This window comes from Elgaria multicarinata, chromosome 8, assembly GCF_023053635.1.
Source record: "Elgaria multicarinata webbii isolate HBS135686 ecotype San Diego chromosome 8, rElgMul1.1.pri, whole genome shotgun sequence".
In the NCBI taxonomy this organism is placed as follows: Eukaryota; Metazoa; Chordata; class Lepidosauria; order Squamata; family Anguidae; genus Elgaria; species Elgaria multicarinata.
In genome coordinates, this window is record NC_086178.1 from 67375338 (window position 1) to 67400907 (window position 25570).

Here is a 25570-nt window from a genome sequence, read left to right on the forward strand (position 1 = left end):
GATTATCAGACGTGATGTGACAACAAATTAATAAATGCTTAGACTGTGGAATAGTGACCAATACATCAGCACAATGTCACAGAAAACAATGTTACAGCAGTGCCACTTACTACCCCTCCCTTCAGCTTCATAGCAACTAGGATGCAAGTGCAGAGGAAGTGAGGAGAAGGTTTTGTAAACAAGGTATTTTACAGGCTAATGCTTATGATTGGAAGGCCAATTATCTATCCATACTTTGGATGGATTCAGCTAGATCAATTCTGCTGGTGGAAGTAGACTACCCTGCTCATCCTTCCTACAGCAGCCCCTCAACACCCCTGTAAATTCTACTCAAGAGTCAGGAGACCCTGTAGAATTATTTAAACTGAGGTATGAGGGTTCCTTCCTTGAAAGGAGCTTTTCCTCTCATGGAAGGTAGATCTTGGACCCAACTCATACACACAATCAATGTGCATTTTGCTTTTTCAGGCCAACAATGAAAAGACATGTTCCTGCCACCCCAAATGTCACAATTTGAATTTATCAGTGAGGGGTCCGGATTTCAGCTCTAGAGTGCAACTTGGTTCTCTACCCCTCCTGTAATGCCACTATGTAATCAGGGCTGAGAAATATCAGAACAGGTAAGAGAAAAAGCCATTGTTCCTTTTTCATGTCTGAAAATGTGCTATTAAAATCCTCCAGAAAACTCATTTGCAAAAATCCAAACTGTTCTAGTAAAATTAAATTTGGTCCAAACAGTACTGTTATAAATGTGAATGTTTTTATGCACTTATTTCCCTTGAGCCATTTCCCTGGCCTTTTTTAAAAAAAACAAACCAAAACCTACACATTTCTGAAGAACTCTTATGAACTTGGTTTCCTGTAGCAAATTATACTCATTATTTACATTGCTCAATTATGCTAGAGGGCTTGCAATTATTAAAAGAAAAAAGAAAAAAGGAGGGGGAACAGTCTGTCCCCATTATAAGTATAGATATGCATGTTTTCATCTGAATTAATATGTGTCATATTTCCTTATTCAAATGGACTAGCTCCTGATGTATACTAATGCAAGATTAAAGAAAAAATCACTTTCAGAACTTTGTTGCTTGTCCTTTGAAAGAACTGACTATGTTTTTTGCATGATAAAAAGTCCTTTAACATTGTAACTATAATGACACACAACAATATTTTACTACCAAAAACTTATTGGGTTGTATCCAATAGTTTCCTTCTGCCAAACACATTGTTTCACCAATTGGTGATTCTTTTTGTGCTTGTTTTAGTACGTTTTGAGCATTCTTAGTTTTACAGTTGAGGGGTGTAAATTTTATGGTGTGTCAGGTGAAGAAACCACAAGTGATGGAAGTCACATTTGAGTGAAGCCCCTTCACTGTCAAGGTAGACATAAAATCATTCCACTGTTGACAGAGTGTGGGAAAACAATGTGTCCACTTGGTGAGGTACTGAGCATGAATGGCCCTCTGCATAACGAAACCACATGGCTGCAAATTCATGCATCTTCCATGTGGTGACTGCTTTGTGTGAAGTAGGCCTTACAATGAGCAATAAGGGAAAGAACATGCCATCAAGACTACTCTTAACTTGATGAAAGACCTTCTAAAGCTGTGGCACTTGTCTTTGTGTAGAAAAACCTGGCATGAACTAATATGGTCTAATGCTCCCATATACGACTATTTCTGCGCTTAGTTATTCTTCATTATTCCCATAGGAGGCGATCCTGTAGTAAAATACTGAAGCCAAACTGAGATTTAACTGCAAATGCTACTTCTCCTTTTAGAGGGAATGATGTGCAAAGTACTCCCTGAGAATAGCAACTATAACAGTAAAATATCAGTGCTCTTTAGAAGTGCTCAGTAGCTTTTGGCAAAATGCTATTTTTATAAGTCATTACATTTGTTTCTAGGAAGCTCACATTCGTTTTCAAATGAACAATTATTAAACTATAAAACACAACTGCATGATTCTTAAAGGCGTAATCTCAGTTTTTACAGTTAACTATAAAATGGTGTATTATTATAACACAAGAAAGATGCTTAGACTATTAGAACCTCTTTTTAATAGAGAATGGTAAAATCTTTAGTATTGATGAAGTAATTCTGTTTTGTAGTCCAATAACACATACATGTACACTGTATTTGGATAATTGAACAGTACATTTACAAAAGATCCAAAATGTATATGGTGCATCATATTTGCAAAGGAGACGAATTGGGCTTGTGTTATAATTCAAGTGCTATACAACAATGCATTGAGATTATAATTATTTCCTTTAGACTATAACAAATGTAAAATATCAGAAATGTTACAGCACTCAATACTGACTGGAAGAGTGTGTTACAGTTGTACATTTGTTATAGACCCAATTAATTAATCATAGACAAATTATGTTTTAGATTAAAAGCCCAATAATTAATTTATTGGCCTCACAAACCCAGATTTGTCCCTGCTATGTCACAAGGTTTCTAGTTTTTGGGATGCTGTCATGAGTCAGTGTCCTTGGTGCAAGGAGCCCTAGGATATGCAGGCTTTGATCCAGGACCTGCCTGGATCTAGGATGGATCTAGAAGTACTCCCAAACTATGCGCTTGCTCTTTCAGAGGGAGTGCAACCTCATCCAGAAGAGGTTGCTTAGCCAATTCCTGGGCTCATGAACCACCAATACACAGAGCTTCTGTCTTATCAGGCTTCAGCTTCAGTTTATTGACCCTCATCCAGCCCATTACAGCCTCCACGCACTGGTCCAGCACCTTCACTGCCCCAGCAACAAAGAGAAGTAGAGCTGAGCATCATCAGCATACTGATGACACCCAAACCCCTAATGACCTCACCCAGTGGCTTCACATAGATGTTGAACAGCATGGGGAATAGAATAGAGCCCTGTGGCACAGGAACAGGGGTGGAACAGGAATCCCCCAGAACCACTCCCTGGAATTGGCCCTGCAAGTAGGAGCAGAACCACTGTAACACAGTGCCTCCTACTCCCATCTTGCAGAGCTGATCCAGTAAGATACCATGTTCAAAAAATGGTATCAAAAGCCACTGAGAGATCCTGGAAGATCAACAGGGTAGCACTTCCCTTCTCTTTCACCTGGAGTAGGTCACTGGTCAGAGCAACCAAGGCTGTTTCAGTGACTTGCCCTGGCCTGAAACCAGACTGAAATGGGTTCAAAAAATCAGTTTCCTCCAAGAACATCTGAAGCTGCCCAGCCATCACTTGCTGAAGCACTTTGCCCCAAAAGGGGTGATAGTTCTCACATACCTCTGGGTACAGGGAGGGCCTCTTAAGGAGAGGGTGCACTACATCCTCTTTCAAGGCAGCAGGCACACACCCCCTAACAAAGTGAGGCATTTACCAACCCCTGGACACACCCAATCAATCCACCTCTGCTGGTTTGTATTAGCCAAGATGGCCAAGGGTCATGCTTACATGTGGTGGGACGGACTGATCCAAGTGTCTTGCCCACATCATCAGGCTGCAACAACTGGAGCTGATCTCAGGAAACATGACCAGACTGGGCACTGGACACCTCCCCATGCTCTGCAATAACTGTGGCATCAAGTTCTGAGCAAATACAATCACCTTTCTCCTCAAATTGCCTAGCAAATTTATTACAGCAGATGACTGAGGTTTCCAATCCCAGTTACTTTTTGCCCAAGCCTCGTCCCAACAGGCTCTTCACCACTCGGAATAGTTCTGCTGGGCAGCATTTTGAGGATGAAATACAAGAGGCATAGTAAGATTATTATTTTTTGCAATCCTCACTGTCGCATAATAGGCACAACGAATCTAATAGAAGGGTTGGTGAAAAACTGTTCACGCACCATCAAGCTGCCAATGATGTCTTTGGAAGTAAAATAAGATCCAAAGTGTGGATCAGAACTGTGTCAAAGGGATGGAGTTGTGAAGGTCTGAGTCCTACAGGAAGGTAATAAAATCAGGCCTTTGAGGCCTGGGGGTTTCTGTTGGGATGTGGTATCTCTGAGAGGAGTAGTTTCATTTCTCCGGTTAAGATTCATTTCCCTGGTTAACTTTCATTTCTCCAGTTAAATTTCAATTCTTCAAGACTGAAACAGTACTTTATATTTTGGGAGAACAGGGTATAAAAAAGTGGGGGAACAAGACAGGTGAGAGCCAGCAAAGACATAGCATGAGGAAGCAATAACTGGAAAAGCTTAAATGCAGCTAGGGTAAAGGACTTGTGTTTTTGCAACTTCTATTTTCTTCTAATGCCTTGGTATCACTCAACTCTATTGACTAAATGTCTTTAATTGTAATTTGCTCATTTTAATATATTAGTAAAGTGTTGTGTTAAACCTAAAGTGTCCAGTGTGCCACACTACTGGTAAGGTGAAAGTCAAAGAAGGATGGTGGGACTCTTAAGGAGGCAACAGATCCTTAAAGAGTTTCTCAAGGGGTCCTGGACATAGAAAGAACCTTGACAGTGGTATTTGCTGGAAGAGCAGTACTGGAGTACTTATTTCAGGTTTGCATTAGAGTCCTAAACTCATTCCTAAAATACTGTGGAAGCAGAGAAGTGGGTTACAAGACTGGATAATATAGCTCACATCAACATGTGCAGGAGCTCTGGTGGCATGCGTTTCTCATACGTATCATCCCTTATACATAAACTGCTTGGAAGACATATTTTCCCTTGTACAATAAGATGATGGTAAGAATTTGATTAATTTGTATAAATGTCATGGAAATTGCCAAGTACTAACCTCCTGAGGTAGTAAAGTACAGAGCATTGGGTAGCCTGCCAAACTGCCATGTCAGAATTAATTGGCCATCATATTATCAGCAAGCATGATACAGGCTAAGCCATTGTTGATGCGTTCATTTTTCAGGCTCTTTGTAAGTGGTCTTATGAAAAAACCAAGCACTAAAGCTTTTCACTAATTTGTATGACTCCTGCTCTGATATGTGGAAAAATTGCAGATCGTTAAACATAATATGGCCTTGTGCAGAGATCATGGTTAACAATGGAGAGTGCTCACCAGGTTGTCATCTTAATTTCAATGTATGTCTCAAGCATACATTGAAAACATGTGGGCTGATACAGGACACACCAGTGAGAACTGCTTGTTGTCTTGCAAGCAGAGAGGTTGCAGAAGCAGAGATACTGCATCACCTCTGGTTTTCTGAGTGCAGATGTAACCCTTAACAAACCATGGGGCTTATAAATCTGCTTCAAACCATAGTATCATATCTTGGTTTGTTGCCAAACCACCGGATTCAGACTCAAGACTTAACTGTACAAAACAAACCACAGTTAGGTGTTGTGGGTTGGATTCGTCATGACATTTAAGTCCTTTGGATTTCAATGTAAATGAAATGAAAGTAACTTAGCATAGCTGTAACCTATTGTCTTCATAGGGCCTACAGGGTACTATTAGCATAATTAAAGTAATTATTTACTTTATTTATGCTTGTTAGAAACATTCAGTATTGAAATCAATTGTTGCTTCACTAATATTACTTCCAAATGGGACTATTTAATAGCAGTATTCTGTTCCATACAGGGAATGAAGTACTCCACTGTAATGTTTTTAACTCTCTTTGCAATTTGAAATGATGAATTGTTGGACAGACTGGAAACTTTCCAAACTTACCAGGCAGTGACTTTTGACATCAACAGAAAGGCTTCCCAGTGGGGTCTTTATTATACCCTCAGTGCTGCCATCGCACTGTCCCACCTGCAACAATACATGGGAAATGTAGTTCCCATAGACCCTGACATCCATTTCTCATTCATCCTTCTATCTAGGATTCTGCTCCTGCAGGGCTGTAAGTCTAAAGGAAGCCCCTTGCAGAACTTTCAGATTGCAAGGCCTTGCTTCTGCCAGGTAAGTTTGGGGAAAGGAGGAGGCTGTTGAGTGTACTTGAAAACTTACACCCATGGTGTTAGGGTAGAGAGGTCTCCAGGCCACACTGCACTCCTGGTGGTATTGGTGTGGGGACTACCAAACTTCAGAATGGGCTCAAAACTAAAGCCCATTCTGAATGCGTGGCCAGGTGTTCTACTTTACAGAGGGCAGTCCTCTATTTGAAGAGGTGCCCAGTCCAAGATCAGATAAAGAGGGAGAGCATCACGGGCCTTGAAGTTGCCCATCAACAAGTAGCACCTGGACAGAAGACTGAGCAGGTTACCTAGTCAGTCTTCTCCACTATGGAAAGATATATTGTATTTCTAATTAATTTATAGTTATGATTTCTTATATGGAAATGTTTTGCAGATTAGTGACAATTCATAAACAAATCTAAATTTGCATATCTGAATGAATCTGAAATGGGGCTAGGATTGCTCCAAATAACGGGCATCCATCATCACTATCCTTAATTAGTTTAAGATTATTCCCCCCCCCTTTATCTAATCCCATGCTTAGGGTCATCAAGCAACCTCTTTTCACAATTCAAATCTTGCTATCCCCTTTGCTGGTGTGGAGCCTTGGGCCAGCTGTGGTAGCTGATGAGCCAAAAGAGAGAAAGATTCTCTGTCTGGAGCAAGTCCCAGTGGCCACAACACCTGCTGATCACAAGGAATAGGTGAGCTGGGGAGAAGAAAGGGCTGTCAGTCAGTGACAGAGCACATGCCTGGCATGCAGAAGGTGCCAGGTTCAATCCCCAACTTTTCCAGGTAGGGTCAGGAAAGAATCTGGCCTGAAACCCTGGAGCATCACTGCCAGTCTGTGTCAACAATACTAGGCTAGAAGGACCAATGGTCTTGACTCAGGATAAGGCCGTTTCCTATTTTCCTCAGGAGTTGAACCTGAATTGTGGGTTTCTGCAGCTGTGCCTCAAGTCCCAGCCAGTATGAAATCCACTGGCTGAATCCTTCCTGTTGATCCTTTTGCTCACGACAGCCGCTGCAGTACATATTTCAAGGGATCACATCTTTGCATGAACACGAGGCACTTAACTACATTTATACTGGGAAACCTATGAAGTATTAATTTTATACTGCAATTCATTAATGCACAATACCTATGTGCTTTCCGACAGGAGCACCTGGCATGGCTGTTCAGTAGGGAGTGCAAATAAGTGTGTATCATCTTTGCTTCCTTAGAAGAATGTATGCGAAAAAGGGGAAGGCAGAAGAAGGATTAGTCTTCAAGGCAGGAGCTTAAGCACTATTCACAGCATGCAGTGAAGCACTTAACTCTGGGTTCCCCCCATGAGCCTTGGTGAAAATTGCAGGTGTTCAGCACTATACCCAGGGTTTGGAGATCAGAAGCAGCTATATTAACGTGGAGTGTTTATTAGTATTGTCATTAGTAAGTGTTGTGTAGGATTTAGTCAGAAGTTTAGCTTAAAAGCTTCAGCCTGGTACTCAAGAGGTTTCGGGCCACAGCAGGTGTAGATGTAATTGGTTAGTGGGTGAGCGTAAATAGGAAATAAAGTAAGGGAAGTGGGTGTTTTGCGGAAGAGGGAACAAGAGGGCAAATCTTGGTAGGTCTGAAAGAAAAGGCAGAGTGATTCGCATTCCTCTGTGATGCTGCATTTGCTATAGCCAAGGGAGAACAGAGTAGCTCAGAGAGTTGTCTGATGCTAGTCTGCCACTGGTAGCATGGAATTCAATGCTGACTGGGTGTGGGATGGAGGGGGGGTAGAGAGAGGTAAGGGCCACGCTGAAAGCCACAGAGAAGTGTGGTGCCTTGGCCCCCTGGGCAAAGAAGCAACCCTATCCAGGATGCATCTCTATTAGCCTATCTGCTACATTATGTACAAGTATTTTGTTCATTTATTCTTTGAACTTAGGGCCCCCTTTGAACGTGATCCCAGCCGTGCAAGAGACAATTTCCCATCGGCATTTACCATACAGTGGGGGCAGCATTTAAATGACCCAGTTGTATGGTGAGAGGATGGTTCTGTGGAAAAGAACAGCCATAGGTCCCTACCCAAATCATTGGTCATTGAAGCATTTATCCATCCCCTCACGGTAAAGTGGCTAGAGCATGGCTGGGCCATTTAGGACCTCCTATTACTGTTCCTTTCCACCTTAAGAAGGACCAAAGTACCCCAATTCCTCAGAAAAAAACTTTGTTTTTATGACTTATTCCTGACATGGCTACCATTCTCAAAGGCTTGTCACTCCTCAGCAAGAGAAGCATCAAGAATGCAGTGTAGCTATTACTTCTTAGAATAAATTACATTAAAAACATTTAGAAAATTGGCTAAATGCTTCTTACTAGAGAAGATTTACGTTGATCCCCTGAATTTCCAGCATTATCTGACATAATGCGGTCAGCAGGCTGGCACTTCTGCTTAACAGAATTCTTATTACTGTTTCCCCCTTAAAATGCAGGAGATCTTTTAACAAGGCTTAGCGGTAGGCAGTTTCACCTACAGAAGTCTTTCTTCCTCCCTTTCTATATTCAGAATGTTACCCAGTAGTAATAAAAATCAATAGTCTTTCATGTTATAATTTATTTTATTTTGGGGGTCTGGGTTAGACTGATGGTATAGGTGCATCTAAGGGCAGTCTAACCAGATACTTCTGCGGGAGCAGAAATCTTTATTATTTATGTTTTCATAGAGCACCATCAACATGCATGGCACTTTGCAGAGTACAATAGGAGAAGTCCCTGCCCTAAGGAGCTTATAACCTAAAATTCAACACAGAGGGAACAATAAAGAAAAGAAAGGGAACTGGAGTGGAGTGGAGGTAGGGGAATACATGGAAAGAATGTGTGACTCAGACTTGGTTACAGACTATTGGCATTATGTGCTCATACCAAAAGCGTTGCAAAAAGGGTGGGGCTTAAAGAGGGATTTGCAGGGAGTGAGAGAGCATCACGCAGGTGTTCATGGGGTCGTGGCTAGAGGTGTTAAAGAGATCTAAGAGTGGAGAGGTATGGGGAGCAAGTAGGGATTGACTGATCTGTTGGTTTTGATATTTCTCCGTTTCTCATTTTTTCCAATCTTTGGGTAAGCCTGAAATTTGAACATTTTTCCTATCTTAACTTCAGTTCATTCTGAGCATTGAAATATTCTTTAAAAACCTTTGCGTGGAAATTTGTATGCATGTTTGTTCTTATTTTTCTAATATATACATTTTATATACAATTTTGCTATTATACATACTTTTGCAAGCGATTTTCCTAATATAATGCTTCTTAATATGATTTTCACCAATATACTTATTTTTCTGTGCACTTTCCCATTAAAATATGCATTTAGATGCATGTTTTGACTGGAGAATTCCATTGCAAAATTCAGAGAAGTGCGAATTTCAAAGGAAAACTGGGTTTCGGTTGGCATACTGGCTTAAAAGCATGAAATCATGAAAGTTCACATTAAAATGTGAACTGGATGGATTCCCCCCCCCCCCATACCTCCATCCTTAGGAACAGGGCCATGGAGGCCTTTGAAGGTAACGATGAAGAGCTTCTACTGGATCCAGCAGCAGACAGGAAGCCAATGTAGGGCTTTAAGGACGGAGGTCACACGTTCAGAGCAACAGGATACATGAATGATTTGCCAAACAAGTGCAATTTGGATGCTCTTTCACTTTTAATGACATAACTGGGACTCTGATAATGAACCCCAACATCACCCATCCTATAAGTCCCATCGCCCTGCCATTCTTTCCCTTCTTCCTGCAACATATCTGACAGTAGTAATGATGGAAAGGCACCACAGGTGGTCTCTAGTTCTCTCTGGTGTCTGTAACACTGAAATGGCAGGGGATATGGAGATGCAGTTACTTTGGGGTGCCCAAGCCTTTTATTTGAACAACAAGCATGTTTCTGGGATCGTTGTGCCTATAACACTGACTCATGACAGCATCCTGGAAACAAGGAAGCCTGACACATGCCATCTCCAGGATCTCTGAGGTTCATACTTTGGAATCAGATGCTCTAAAAACTTTATTTTCCGGGACCCATGAAACAAGATTCTGTTATCAGAGAAAGGCAGGCCGCCCTATCATAGTAGCTTGGCTGAGTTCAGCCTTGCCTAAAGTTTCTTTCTTTCACTAGACTCTCTATGGTTTATTGATATGTTTTCAATGTACAAAGGATCTATTGATAAGTAAGGCCATAAATGGTGTTAAGTGATCATGAGCATGCTTCAGAAGAGTAAGTGCCTTGCTGGATTATATCGAGATCCACCATACTTAGTAAGAATCCTAGCAACCAGCAGTCAGTAGGTGGTCCATCAGAAATTTGCCAACGCATTAACAAACCACAAGCCAATTTCTGGACATGCCTGATTTAGCTTACTGTCTACATGCACATTGGTTTGAAAACATATTGACCAAAGACAGACCAATGCAATTACGTCTGGCCAAGTCTCAGGAGTCTCAAGTCCTTATCCAAATCTGAGGCAGTTCAAGAAAGAGTAACACACTCTACTCCTCCATTATTATAGCAGTGCAACCTACTATTGATTCCAGTATTTTAAAATTATGAGTGACTGGCTTAATGCAATCTTTGGATGTATCACTCCAACAACATATAGGAGGTAGCAGGGGACAGATAAATATAAGCCTGTCTGGTTAATCTGCATGCACATCAAACAAGGGTGCATCCTTTATCTGACAGACAATTCTTTTCCCCTTCTTTGCACTTTTTTAAACAGCTGTCAGACAGCAGCAGCCCCAGGGGTTTCTTACCTTGAGATTGGCACATGCTGGCAAGTCATTGTTGGTAGGTATTTCATTGTTGGTGTTCTCAGATCCCAGAGTCTTAGACCTGTAAGCTGTCGTCGTTAAAACAGTGGTAGTCTGGGCAGGTACGAGTGGTTGCCACACATTCACATCTGTGCCATTGCCAAACGCCTGAATTGCATTTTCTGTAGGGAAAATTACAAAGCAAATTCTGCATATGAGCAAATAGCAAAGACTAGATGAAAACCTATGAACAAAGAAAATGCAGGGGGTGTAGGAAGGGAGGATATGACCTTTACAACTTTCAGTTCCTGGGTCACAGATTAATCATGAACTACATAAACACTAGGATGGTTTCCATGATACCTTCAGGGGTGAAACTCAGAATTTTAGGCTGTCTTCTTACATGCTGACCTGTAGCCACATCAACCGATGATTGCTCATGCCACCAAGTAGGGATTTTTTTAAAAAAGGTTACTCATTTATAGCAGTTGTGCCATTAGAGAAGGGCTTTGGGGAAGAAGTCCCAAACCTACTCAGTAGATTGAGCAGTAGGGCCCCCAAATGCAGCAGGGCTGGGTTACCACATTTTGAAGTAAGTGAAGTAATAAAGATTAAGGGAGCAATCTCATGCATGTTTAGACAAAAAAAAAAAAAAGTCCAACTCCCAGCATTCTCCAGCCAGCACACAGGATTGTGCCCTAAGACCATTATATTCAGCATATATAATTATCATAAGAACAAGTCCAAAAGACCATAAGAAGAGACATGCTGGGTCAGAACAAGGGTCCATCTAGTCCAGCAGGGCATGAGTGCAACAGCATTCTCCATATTCCCCAGCAACTGGTGTACATAGGCTTATTGCCTCTGATAATAGAAGTAATATATAGCCATCAAGACTAGTAGCCATTGATAGCTTTATCCTCCATGAATTTGTATAAGCCTCCTTTAAAGCCATCCAAATTGGCGGCCATCACTACTTCTTGTGGTAGGCATTTGTAAACCCATCTTATGACCTTTAACAAACCTGGGGTAAGACTGTCTTAAGGTAAGCAATACCTTTAGGTATTTTCTAACTAACTGAATTTGCCATTCTGATACATACTATAAATGTAGGTGTTTTATAATCCAAACAATAAAAGTAAGAAACTTATTTATTTATAGGAATTGCTTTTCATAAAATAAAAAAGAGTTATTTTTATATATGATTGTTTTCCCCTTCCAGTCTTCAAACAAAATCTGCATAATTAGGTGGGAGAAGGCTGCATATACTAGAAGTTGAAAATGTAAAAGTTGAAAGGCTTATCGTTCGTTTTTCATGGGATTAAATACTGTGTTTATGGCAAGAATAAATTGCTTGTTTTTTTAAAAAAAAATACACACAAATGAATAGAAAAACAGTTTTTAATCAGGTCTTTGGGGACTCAGCATGGATTTAGGGATTTCTTATTTCAAACTCATTGTATAAGAAATCAAACCATTTCACTGGGGACTTGAGCATGGAGTTATTAATACATTCCTTCAATAGCATCCAACATTTACTATAAATTATTTTACTTTTACTTATCTTGGAAAGATGCACTTTATTCTAACGTGTTTTTTTAAATTCTAATAAATGTAGGAAATAATTTATAGGTTTCAGAAAGGGACAGGCTGCTGTGAAGAAAAGTGAGGGAAATCTGTATGGATTTCATGCCTTGCAGCACCTTACAGAAAACTAAGAAATGATCCCAGGGAACTGATAGATGGTTATCCGGAATGGAATAAAATGACATCTCATTGTTCAAAATACAATCACACAAATTCTAGGAGATAAAGAATAATGTACAAATAACTCAGTGCATATTTAGAAGATTCAGTGGTACAATCCGCTTAGGACTGTGCATCTTTAGACTAAAGTGGGGGATGCAGGTTTGAATGAGCCTCTAAGTAATAGTAGTAGTAGTAGTAGTAATTAATAATAATTAATAATAATACCTGCACACAGGCAGAGAAACCTTTAATTCATGGGATAAAAAGGCACATGGCCCAATCCAATGAGCTATTATGGTAGCCAAGAAAATGGAAGCATTAGGAGCAAAGACCAGCACGCTGATAGAATGCTTTATTTTGTGGTATGGCTACTGACTCCTACCAAAAATCCATGTTCCTTTTAAGCGTATACACATTAATAGCCCAGACCTTAATGAGACACTGGGTGTCTCATTCGTATTTTTATTTAAAATAAAGGTTTACAAAAGTCAATCCATTAACAAAAAGGATAATGGAACATTTATCCTCCTTTGGTGAAATGCTATTAAAGCAGGGACACCTTTAATTTCTCCATGAAGAAAAGGTCTCTCTGCCAGGGTGAGTATAATTTTTCCTCACAGTGTCCTCTAATGTCATTGCTTTATCTTCATTAACATTTTTATTCCGACAGCAGAAGAGAGGACAATGGAACTGGGGTGTTTCTTTTAAAAAAGTCACGTAATGATTCAGTAATGATCACATTTCCAAATGAGCACATTAGCAAATTATTAAAACAATTAAGAATGTGTACAGGCATCAACAGGTCAGAGGAAGCTCTGCTAGGCCTCCAGAAGTCTACACCATTGCTTCCTTTTAAGAAAGAGAGTTTTAACTGCATTTATGTGGAATGATCCCAAAGCACGTTTCTAATTTGACAAACAGGTCTCTAACAGTCTATTAACTTTTCACATTTGATTAAAATCCAAAATTCACAACTCAAGGCCACTTCTGTGCTCTCAAACGACATTTTTCTTACCTGGAGATATTGCTGGATTTGGACATAATGGTAAATTATCATTTAGCATTATATGTATGGCCTTGAGCCTAAGTACTCCCCCTTCCCTCTTCTATTCTGGAGCTACTATGATGAGATTAGAAGGTTTAACTTCCTCTTTCAGCTATCCATTTGTTATGTGCAAAACTGGCACTGTGGTTAGTAATAACTGTGGTTTATTTTAAACATTTAAGGAATCAAACCAGGATCAGAAAACATGGTTTGAAGTTGGCTTCTCTAAACCATAGTTAAGACAAATTAACTGTGGTTTATCCCATTCACACATAACAAACTGTGGTTAGTTGAAAATGGAAGCAAAAGCTTCCAATCCCCTCTTCTCTGTGCCAGAAGAGAACCTTAAAGCTCATTCACATAATGCTAAACTATGGTTTAGCTTTGCAACCAGAACGGCCATAAAGATAGACGTGAAGAGGCCAAAATGGCAGCTCATGATATATATAGTTATTTAACTTATTTAATTTATTTATTTAAAACATTTATATCCCGCCCTATATCATTAAGAACTCAGAGCAGCATACAGATAAAAGCATACAGTATAAAACAATGTATATGCACAGTTAAAAACAAATTAAACCATGAACCAAGTTAAAACAATATATTATTTAAAAGTAGTAAAAACAGTTAAAACAATGTGCCAGGTGCACACAAGTTATTGCTGTGTCCAAGAAATGCCATATGTAAAAAGAAGATATGCATCTCTGAGCCTCTACAATCGTATTACCATGCATTTTACCACTGTTCCAAGTTCTGAACATGAAGTGTGGTAAAATACTTCTTAATATTTGGAAACCAAGCTACGCTGGGATGAATTCATCTGGGGTAGTTTGGTCATCTGGTTGGGTTCTCTAAATAATTGTGATTTGTTTAAACTACTGCAGCGAGCGAGCGAGCGAGCGAGAGAGTTCTACTCTCGACCAAATTCTGGGGACATCTGTCTTTCAGCCCTGCATAGGGTCTTATGTTAGCAATGTGCTAACTGCCCAAAGAAACAAAAAAAAGGTGTTGCTGGATTCCATGTTGCAACAAGCAGTTGCAGTATGCAAGGCCAATCAAGTGTGTTGCACTGGGACCACTGGATGTGGGGAAATAACCCATGTAAATCACCCTTGCACATGTTACTATTAACAGAAATGGATTGACAAGAGATTCAAGACAGAGAGAAGGAAGCATTTCTTCACACAACACATAATTAATTTGTGGGATACATTGACAGAAGATGTAGTCATGGCCATTAGCTCAGAAGGCTTTAAAAGGCAATGAGACAAATTCATGGAAAATAGGTATATCAACGGCTACTGGGCATGATGGCTATACATGGCTTCCAGATTCAGATGCCGTATATACCTCTGAATTCCACTTTCTGGGTAACAGCAGCAAAAGTGGGCTTATTGCCTTCATGTCTTGATTGTGGGCTTCCAGAAGGTACTAGTTGGCCAATATGGGGAACAGGATGCTGAAATAGATGGACTTTTGATCTGATCCAATGGGCTACAGCATGTAGCCCAACCATACGGATATGGTATTTTAGTGGCTACTATGTTCCCTAGTAACACACAAAACAGGTCTAAGTGGCCAGGTAAAAAGTATCAGGGTAGTTAATTCTGATGGGTGGAGTTCAGAGAGAAACACAGCAATCACTGAATCACTTAAGAGAGCTAATGAGGTGATGCTGCACAAGTGATATCTCAGAATTTTTGTTCATTTAGAAAGGACTTGCCTCCTCAGCATAACAATCCTGAGAAAAGAGACTTTGAAACTTAATTATGTAAACAAGTCCCACAGTAGCAACATATATTATTATCGTACCAGCAAATTCTTGAAAATATTTTACAGAAAATAAATATTGTACTCACTAAGGCATATATTATCCTGGAAGAAATTCAGAAATTTCAGACATTCTTCTATGTCATTGCCGCTGTTGCTGCAATCACACCATGGAGCGACACTGAGACTGATAGAGTTTAAATAATTTGGTGTCATAACTGTGCCTGGTAACAAAAGCAAAAACATCATTCTGTATGATAATTTCTCTTTCAATAATCTACTATTATCTAAGGAAACCAAACCACAAAGTGAATGTCATCTTGTAGGTGAGGAAAACAGAGCTGGGTTACAATGCAAACACCACCAGTACCCTTTGAGTCAGAAGATTTTTTTTTCTAATTATGACATCATTTATGAGGAAGAGTATGAGGGCAGCATAAATAACTTGCTGCTGATGCAGTGTTGGCTGACAGTATCTGCAGGCAGACCTATTCTTCAACTATTATCCAAATGTTAAAGTAATGTTTTAACTAAAGCAATGTAAAAAAAAAAAAGCATCACTTATTCTGAAGCAATAATGTAATGGAACAACATTACAACCTTCATTTATTCTGTGAGCCTGAGGAACAACAAATATGTTTGGATAATCTGAAGTAGGAATGATAATGCCACAGAAAGCACCAAGTGAATTTGGAGGATTATGAGTATTTTTACATAGCTGAAATCTGCCCGTGGCTAGTCCAACACAAGAAATCTAATTTACTTTGAGAATTCTATAGATTTAAAGCAAGGCAAGGATTAGTGGCTGTTAATTAGAGTACTTGCTCTGCAAAACAAACAAAATAACAAAGGAAGGAAGAAAAAGCCAGAAGAAACTTTACTTGCACCTCCTAAATCATACAATACAAAATTAGTCCAGATCATGTTTTGGTCATATGAGAATACATTAAATGTTTTGGACATACAAAAGAGATTAAATATTTCTCAGAAATATGACTGGCAAGGAGAGGCTCTGCTTTCTTTGTGTAGACTTGTATATCTCGTGTGTGTGTGTGTGTGTGTGTGTGTGTGTGTGTGTGTATGAATGAAAGAAGTTGTGTGTGTCTCTGTCCATCCATCAGCGATACAGCACAAGACTTTAAAACCTTGGCATTCATAATAAGAGTTTCCCTAGGTTATTTTGTTTTTAAAATATATACATTAGTTTTAATTAATTTAAATGTGCCCATGTGGTTGAAACCCACAATAACATTTTCCATCCCTATGGGCAAAGTTCCCAAAACAATGCAGCGCTTTACAATCAATAGTCTAAAGCCAGGGGGCATTAGTAGGCCAAGGGACAGAAGTATATGCTTGCCCCTTGCCCCCACCCCTGCTGTAGGGCAGCCCCCTCCCTCAGGGGCATGGAGTGGACAGACTATAGAGGTGCATCACAGCATGGAAAGTGCTTAGCAGTACCAGGGGCACACCTAAACATGAACAGGGTGGTCACAATGTGTCCAACTGTGACAGCTTCTACGTTTTTATGAAGGCTTTGCTGTATCAAATTAAGGGCTATTCCAGCCTGTGTGAAGTCATCTCCGTTAGCTACCTGGGGTCAGAGTGGGAGGGGAGAATCATGGTAAATAGTTGTTCCAGGTACTAGACAGCTTCAGGGTTTTTTGGTGTTTTTTTTTAAAAAAAAAGACTATGGTGTGAATAAAAAGAAAATGCAGCTGTGTTAGCAATATCATATTAGAAATATGCATCATCGTTAGTAATATGCATCCTTTCTAGTACCAGGAAACTAACAGAAATTGAAGAGTTTAGCCACCACCATTTCTCATATATGAGGCAATGAAATACAAACATTAAAAGCTACCATAGAGTGAAGTCAAACAAACCAGTTATGTATAAATAGGCATAATAACTAAAATGATGTTTCTGTTTTCCTGTCAGGGTCTATTGAATTAGATGGCAAATTGGAATCTACTTTGAAATTTTGACTAACAACTCTAGTTATGATAACTTCTCAACGTCTACAGAAGCATGGCAAATCTTTAGTAACACAATTTGGGATTAATGAAATGCAGGTGGGGGGGAATGTATTCCAACAGGCAACTTTCACAAGCGCTATTAATCAAAGCTTGATGAAAGATAAATAGGAGGGATAAATTGAAGAATGCGCTGATGATGGACTATTCAGTTGACCCATGTGCCACATGCTCAGTGCAATCAGCTATAAAGAATCAAGTGTCCAGGGAAGCTGTTAAATTCAAATAAATGCAAGTAAAATAGATAGACATGTGAAGATATCAGTGCAATATTTAAACTAAATAAAAATCTGTATAAGAAAAAAAGAAATTCAAAGGGAAAATGATAGGACAAAATTAGGTTTATGGAAACAAGATAAGAGAGCTGATATCAGTAATGTTTCTAAAAGCAAAATCCTTGCAGGGATGAATGAAGCAAAAAGGTATTGAAGAAAGTGAGGAGTAGGTTAAGTCTGTTCATATTAGTATTTCAGTGTGTCCTGGAGTTGGGAGGGTAGGAGTGACATCAAAGGGCTAGTTTACTTGAGCACTTTATGTGGTTGACCATATCGATTTCCAATCTAGACTTCATGGTACATAGCAAAGCAGATGTGTTCAACTGTTCACTGCAAGCACAAAATGCAATTTGTCAGAGAGCTTGCTCAACCTGCATCATGAAGGTTTGCACTGGGGCAGCAAACTGACGGCTGGCCATATGATGGATGATTCAGATGACCTATTTGCCACTTGCACAGTGGAAACCAGGAATAAAGAATGAACTTTCCACCCACACACAGGGCAGTCAGTTAGGATTTGACTGAAGGTGTGACAGTCTGTTATTGTACTGGGGGGCAAAGAAAAGAGATTATAGGGTGCAAATCATATTGCATTAATGTTCTCTTCTCTAGCAAAATTGAACAGAGATAAGGATGCACCAAAGATTGCCAAACAGAACAGGAAATCTTTACCTATAAAGTGGAAAATATGTGTTTGTCATGTATGATCGGAAATGTTTACCCACTTCCAGATGAATTAGAAACTTGAAAATTGACACGGTGGTAGATCTGGCTGTACAATGTACCAGAAAAATCTAAAAACGTGAATTTTTGGGGTTTAAGTATTTCTAAAGAATTTAATAAAAAACAAGGCTTATGCCTACAACTCCCAGCATGCCTTGGGTGGAACTCCCAGCATGCCTTGGGCGAGAGACCAGACCTACTGGCCTTTGGAGGTCATTGTGAGTGTATAGGCAAGGTCACCACTGCATGACTTTCACAACCCTGACTCCTAAGATTGGTCTCGAGCAGTCGATCCCGAGACCCCGGGAAGAATCAGATTTTCCCAGGGAGTACTTATCTCTGGGAAAAACCATTCTTGTCCCTCCTTCCTCCCGGGAGTCCCTGTGCATCGTTTGGACTTACAGGGACTCGGCCGTGACCAGCTCACATTTTCGGGCTGGTGTAGAAATAGCCACTGTAGCCAAAACAGGACTATTGAGAATCAAGAGGGAGGTATAAGCATGCTCAGGGAAAAGCCAAGATTTGCTGAAGTACAAACCATATTGGGGGGCATGGTGAAACTAAGGGTGCAACCCCCCCTGCACCCACCCAAAACAACCTGATGAAGACTGAGCATGCTGAGCGCTTGCATTATAATGAGTGTTGAGAGGGCTGGAGCAGGGAATAGCAGGGAAAAGGAAATGGGATGGAGTACCCTGCAAGAAGACATTGCTGGCTGGAACACTGAACATGAACACTTCATGGGGCAACCTTGTGTTACAGTTCCCGCTTGCCTTTTCTATCATAGGCAGCAAACGTTGTGCAATTTGTATCGGTGCAAATTAGGAATTCCCAAAAAAGCATAATACACAAACAAATCACTGTCTTTCTTTTATTAGTAAGCAGAGTCAGCTATGATTAAGCCATCTGGCTCTCACTAATATGTGCAATTTGAACACAGCATTTGTTCCCTGTGCATCAAAGAATATCAGATCCAATTTCCATGACTGCTTTAATATGGAAAACTGAAGTGATAGTTGGCCATCGTTTTCATGTCGTAAGGTGTTCTCATGTTGCTTTCCCACCTGATAAACGCCTAAAGTTACTACGTACTGAGGACCCCAGGAAAAGTAACCACAGCTGAAACCAAGCTGTGGAAAAATTGAGGGGTAAATGATACCCAACATGGGAACTTGTCATGAAAAGCAGCCTTCAGACTGACTAACTATGTTATGACTTAAATGTGGCTCCCTCGTGGAAGCAACTGAAAAATGTTTCCATGTGGCGGCACTCCACACGCACAACATAACATTTGAAACTTAGCTGTCATCGACTTGCGATTGGGTTCTGAGCCCCGCTCTTTGGTCCTTCAGCAAGAGCAATTAGCCTGGTGATTCTCAGGGGTACATTCTTTTCTGTGGTGGTCCTGTCAATTTGCGACTCTCTTCCCAGGGAAATATATATGACCCCCTCCATATATTTTTTAGGAGAACCCTCAAGCCTTTTTTATTCCGGTCAACTTTGGGATGAATTTAGTGATCATTTTATCACTATTTTATCTGCTGCTGTTGTTTTATATTTCATATAATTTCTATGGGTATAATTTCTATTGGTATCTGTTTTTATATGCATCTTTATTGAATATGTTCTTATAGATTTTTATTGCATTCATTTTGTGTGTGCTTTTATCTTGCATGCTGCCTTGAGAGGGTTCCATCCTTAAAGGTGGCCTAAAAATAATTTTAAATAAATACATTTATAGATTTTTATATTTGCTTTGGGGGTGGGGTCTTTCAATTTAATATTGGTTATTGTAAGCTTCCCTGAGAGTCTAGACATCTAAAGGACCAGGTATTAAATGTAATAAAATCTATTTTTTTAGAGATATGGCTAGGAAAATCCATTGCCAAGGAGTCAAGTGAAAAATCCTGACAATCATAGCCCTGCAATCACAGAAAGTGTATGTGCCCTTATGGTGATGAATTTAGTCTAGCTTTACACTAGCCTGATAGTATTCTGAAAAAGTGAAAGCCTGATTTTAGAAGGCTGCAAATTTTTCAGAGTAACTTCAGTAAGCAAGGCATGAACTCTTGTTACACTAGTCAGTTTCCATCCTCTTGTCTGTGTCTTGGGGCTGCTCGCAAGAAAGAAGAATGTATATTTTCCCTCCATAGTCAGATCTCCACTTGATTTTGCTTCCTTAGGGACCCATTCCCTTGATCTCAATGCCAGAGAGTGTTTTTGCAGCCTTTCTTCTAGCATTTGTGCAGTATCTTTGCCCGTGGAAACATAAAAGTACCTCTCTGCAGGAACTGGGTTATCCTTAAGGTTAAATTGCATAATGGCTCCAATAAAATCCTCAGCAAAAGTCACTGTGTCTGGGAACTACTTGCCGGCAGCTGTTATTCTGAGTTATCCATTAGTACCAAAGTTATTTCTTGCCAGCAGCTAGCATCCATACATCACTTGATTGGATCTGATGTCTAAGATACTCAGTCCTTCGTCCAAGAGTCAACTTCTTTTATCTGCAGCTAGTTAAGTCATCCTCTTGAATTTGCGTCCATAAAAGTCGTTCATGAGACTCTTCAAAGCTATCATACTTTTCCAGTCATGATACCTATTTACCATTTTCAGGTAAATGTCACTATATGGAGAAGTGTTGCCGTTCTGGCCCAAGAAAATGAAAAAAGGCAACATCCAGTGAGGATAGTGGCATTTCTTTGAATAGCAGTTGTTGGTGAAAGAATATGCAATACTCTGAATAACACAGAACTGTATGCACTGAAAGAATACAACGGTGCTAATCAGCTAGTACATAACTATTCTTGAAATGTTATGGTTTATGGATGTCAGGTGTACTGAATCATTCATTTTAAAAACAAAGGTGCTTCACTAATATATCATAATGAATCTACGTTCTGAACAAGAGCTTTCTGTTTTGTTCAAGTTTTCCTCAAGTGGTATCTCATCAGGAAAAAAATGTTTAATTGCAACAAGTCTGAACTACAGTCTGAACAAGAACGTTTCGTTCTGAACAAGAACGGAACGTTTCATGATAGGTGCAGACTCTGAACCTGAAACAAATAGAGTATGTAGCCTTTATGCTATGTTTTCTCAGGTTACACATACACACACACACACACACACACACACACACACACACACACACTTACTCTGTCATCTGACTGCTATATTCTAAACATTCACTTCCCCAAAACCAGCTGTTCCACTCAGAATCCAGTACAATATCAGTTCAGGCCAGGGTCTTGCCCTGTCGTACTTGACACCCATTGAAGCAGAGGTAGCAGTGATAAAACTGAATGTTAGCCATGAAGAACATCTGAAGGAATAGCTTTGTCTTCACTGGTAATGACAGGTACCTCAGAAACGGTTTAACAAGGACTATAGAGGATCACTCCAGAGCGATTGGGGGCATATTAGAAGAGAGATGGACTGCTCTTGGTTTCATTCATCAAAGAAACTTTTTCCTTTCACAAGATACACGCTTTTTTAATACCAAAGTACAACTTTATCCGAGTTACTTGTGGGATATTTCAAAGCTTTCTATAAATAGAGATTCAGTTAACTATAAATACTAAACATATATTTATGATTAAGTTTTCTACCTAAATATGGGAAACACAAAACCCATATATGGCAGGCGTTAAAAACTCTAAATGAGGAGGGCCCTTAGCATCAGGTGCACCCTCCCCCTCCATTCCTGATTGCTAGCATGCACAGGATTCCTGATCCTAGGGAGGATTGTAATGGCATTCAGCTGAACATGGTTACAATTTCCCTTCAGACCCTCCAGCTCAATGCCCAAAAGTCAAAGGGTGGGGCTGGCACACATGGCCTTGAATGTCTGCTTACAGCTAAAGTGAATCCTGCAGAAGTCCAGAGCACATTAACAGCTGTCACCGGGATGTTGACAACAACGAATTCCTGTGGTCAAACAGGCCATGCCACTTCTATGATTCCCACCACAGTCATTGTCCCATGGGTTGCCACATCCACCAGTCACCACCAGGAATGTGGAGTAGAAGCATAGAAAGCCGCATCATGATGGGAACAAGTCAGACGGTCAGTACTTGCAAACATTAATATTGGTGGGTGGGGTCTTCAGAGGACTGCAAAGACAACCGTAATGTGTGCCGTGCCCCTGAGATGAAGATAGGACAATGTGGTAATGACACTCCTAAATCTTAACGGCAAACTGATCCATTTCAGTTGTGGAAGCAGTCTTCCTTGCATGTACTGATGCAACTGAACCTACTCTAGAGTAAAAAAAAATTCTTTAAAAAGAGATGCAACTGTCTGACCCAGATTTGAAGTAATGTCTGTTTTGGCCCTCACTACTTTCAGTGGAGCCTTGTCCCCAGGTACACATGTGTAAGAATGCAGCCAAAGAAGCTATTAATGAATAGTTTCTTTCATTTCAAATTTCGTTCCCCTTCCTAGCAGGCTTTCTATCCTTTTGTCTGTTTGCTTTCATTTCTACATGCTATCTTTACTTTATGCTTAGGATTACAGCTTTGGGAACTCAATTAAATTTAACTCAAAAGAAAATAACTCTTAGAGCTGAACTACACGGTGAAGTTTGGCCCATGAGTATTTTATTTTTGATTGTCAACGAAATCTTCAAGCTGACTGGGTTTGTTTTATTTTTCTTTCTACTCTTCTGGTTCTTTTCTTTTTTTCAAAACTGCACACCAAACAAAGCCTTACTTCCCACCAAAAAAACAAAAGCAAAACAAAACCATCAACCCTGAAAAAAAATCTTACCAATAAGCCCCGAGTAAGCAAGCAGGCAGTCAGCATAGTTTTCCTTCAGACAGCTACTAATAGACTGTGTCTCTGGCTGGCAGTTTGAGATAAAATCTGCAAGGCGAGATCTGCAACGTGGTAAGAAGAAGAAAAAATACATATCTTTTTAAAAAATCAAACCTCCAGGCAATTTTACCTTTTGCACTCTTCTCTATTTTTTGTCAATACTTAATTCCCCTTTATTCACAAAGATTATACACACTCAAATGGTTAAAGAGGACCTTTTGAAAAACAACTACACAGTGTTTACCTCAATGCTGCATAGCCAAAAAATGTCAAGGTATAAGCTGGCAACCACTCCTGTCTGCCCCCGCCCCACCACAAAAACTGTTCTAGAAAACACATTTTATATATGACAGGGCACTCAGAATGCTCCTGCTAAGGACGGACAACAGCTGAATCCATCATCGAAGTGTTCACTTGTTCCATTTCTTTATCAGAGTCTGAAATCTATAAGAAGGAAACCACGTCCATCCAAGCAAGTGGGTTAATTGATCATGTAGCAATTGCCTGGGAGCCTCGCCGTTAAGTGGTTTGCACTGTTAATAGCTACAGTGGCAGCCTTCTAATGGCGGCGTAGCACTGCTTCACTTGCCATTTAAACCCCCCGAAATTGTTTTATTTATAAAAAAGAAAGGTGCAGAATAGCGTTCGTGCTTGTGCTCTAGGGCCCACTCTTACGATGATGCCAAGTAAAAAGATTGCTGCAACCCAGGTTTCCTTGCAATTGAATCACCCTGCAACTTCTTAAGAGCAAAGAAAAGCATCATGGTGGCAATGGTTACAAGAGAGAGAGAGGGCTCCCTAAAAATGAGGCATTGGTAAGGTGAGGTTGCTTACCTGTAACTGTGGTTCTTCAAGTGGTTCTCTGTGAACTCATGCATGTGCCTTATGCGCCTGCACAGAAAATCATTCAGGACATTCTAAAGCAAATAGGGTTTTAGGCGGGAGTCCCGCCCCCCCATCTGTGCATGGTCTGGGTGTGGCTCCCACTTGACACTCCGTTCTGACTCCACCACAGTGGAGGAATAAAGAAAGGCGAGGTATCGAAGCAAGAGGGTGTTGGATGAGTTCACAGATGACCATTCAACGTTAAAGGTAAGCAACCTGTCTTTCTTCTTCATGTTCTCTGAGGCCTTAGCTAGACCTAAAGTTTATCCCGGGATCATCCCTGTTCATGTAAATGACACACAGGATATCCCGGGAGCAGGCAGGGACGACCCCAGGATGATCCCAGGATAAACCGTAGGTCTAGCTAAGGCCTGAGACTCACACGTATGGGTAACTATGGTTATGCATAGGTAAGAACCAAATTTGGCATCCTGATCCTGCAACTGTGGTCACACATACTTCGAAGTAAGTCCCACTGAACTCTTTGGGTTGTCTGGGTAAATGTTTTACCAGTATTATTTGTTTTGTTAGTGTGTGGTGTGTCTGTCTACTGTCCATTTTGAATTATCTCAAACTAGCCAACAGCAAAATCATTAAAACCAAAACAGCAGCAACAGATAACAGAAATAATCAAAGAAAAGACATAGCAATAACAAATTAATAATCAATCAATAACAAGGGGAAAGTATCCCAACTGCATTAGTAAGAAAGCAGCAACATTAAAAAAAAACCTAGACTATTCCAAAAGTCTTTTTTAAAAGTCAGGTTCTTGTAAGGTGTATAATTGTACTTAATGTTGGGACAAGGAGCATCTCTGGGACCTTGCTTGAAGCCAGTGCCACCAATGAGAAGGCCCTGCTCTTCTGGGCACCTGCTACTCTTGAATTGGCAAAAGATATAGAGCAGGATATGCATAGAACTGGGCTGTTAGAATCTGACATTTAGATGAAATCCAATGTCATGCAAATAGATTTATTTATTATATTTTTGATCCACCTAATAACCAACCTTATCTGGACAGATTACAAACACTTAAAATACTAAAATCCCATACATACACTTAAAAATATAAAGTACAATACAACTATTTAAAGGAACACAATGTAATACAATGCAAAACAACAAACAGCACAAAAATTGATACAACAGCAATAAAAATCTAGAACTAGGTCTCAAATGCCTTGGAAAAAAGAAGGTCTTTGCCTGGTGCTGGAAAGATAACAACATGGGTGCCAGGTGAACCTCTTTGGGGAGGTCATTCCATGAATTGGGTGCCACCACTGAGAAAGTTCTCTCTTCTAGCCACCCATCTAGCTTCCTTTGGTGGGGGCACCCAGAGATGATCGAAAGGTCCAAGCAGCACATACAGAAGGAGACGTTCCTATAGATTTTCTGACTCCAAGTTGTTTAGGACTATAAGGTCAACATTTCTACTTGTGCAATGAGATTCCCACCTTCCTTCCTCCTTCAGCCACTATGGCTCCAAATCTGCTCTGAAGGATCTCCCAACAGATCTCTTGAACAGATTTTCAGATTATGCAGGGGGCTGCATGAAGGAGGGAGAATCAATTGGGGACTAACTTATTACAACCCTTTCATTTATTTTTAAAGGACTTTCCTATCCCTTCAAAGGCAGGAAAATAGGCTTGAATGTGTGTG

At 40.1% G+C, this 25570-nt stretch overlaps 1 protein-coding gene across 1 annotated transcript in view; it reads right to left on the minus strand.

Moving 5' to 3' along the window:
• The window catches only part of GFRA1 (GDNF family receptor alpha 1), a 209954-nt gene that overhangs the window by 24913 nt on the left and 159471 nt on the right, over window positions 1–25570 (minus strand). Inside the window, exons 5-7 of the mRNA XM_063131572.1 lie at window positions 22979–23088; window positions 15273–15407; window positions 10620–10798 (exon numbers count right to left, since the gene is read on the minus strand). Of these exons, the coding sequence (XP_062987642.1) occupies window positions 10620–10798; window positions 15273–15407; window positions 22979–23088 (424 nt within the window). The remainder of the gene's footprint in view (window positions 1–10619; window positions 10799–15272; window positions 15408–22978; window positions 23089–25570) is intronic.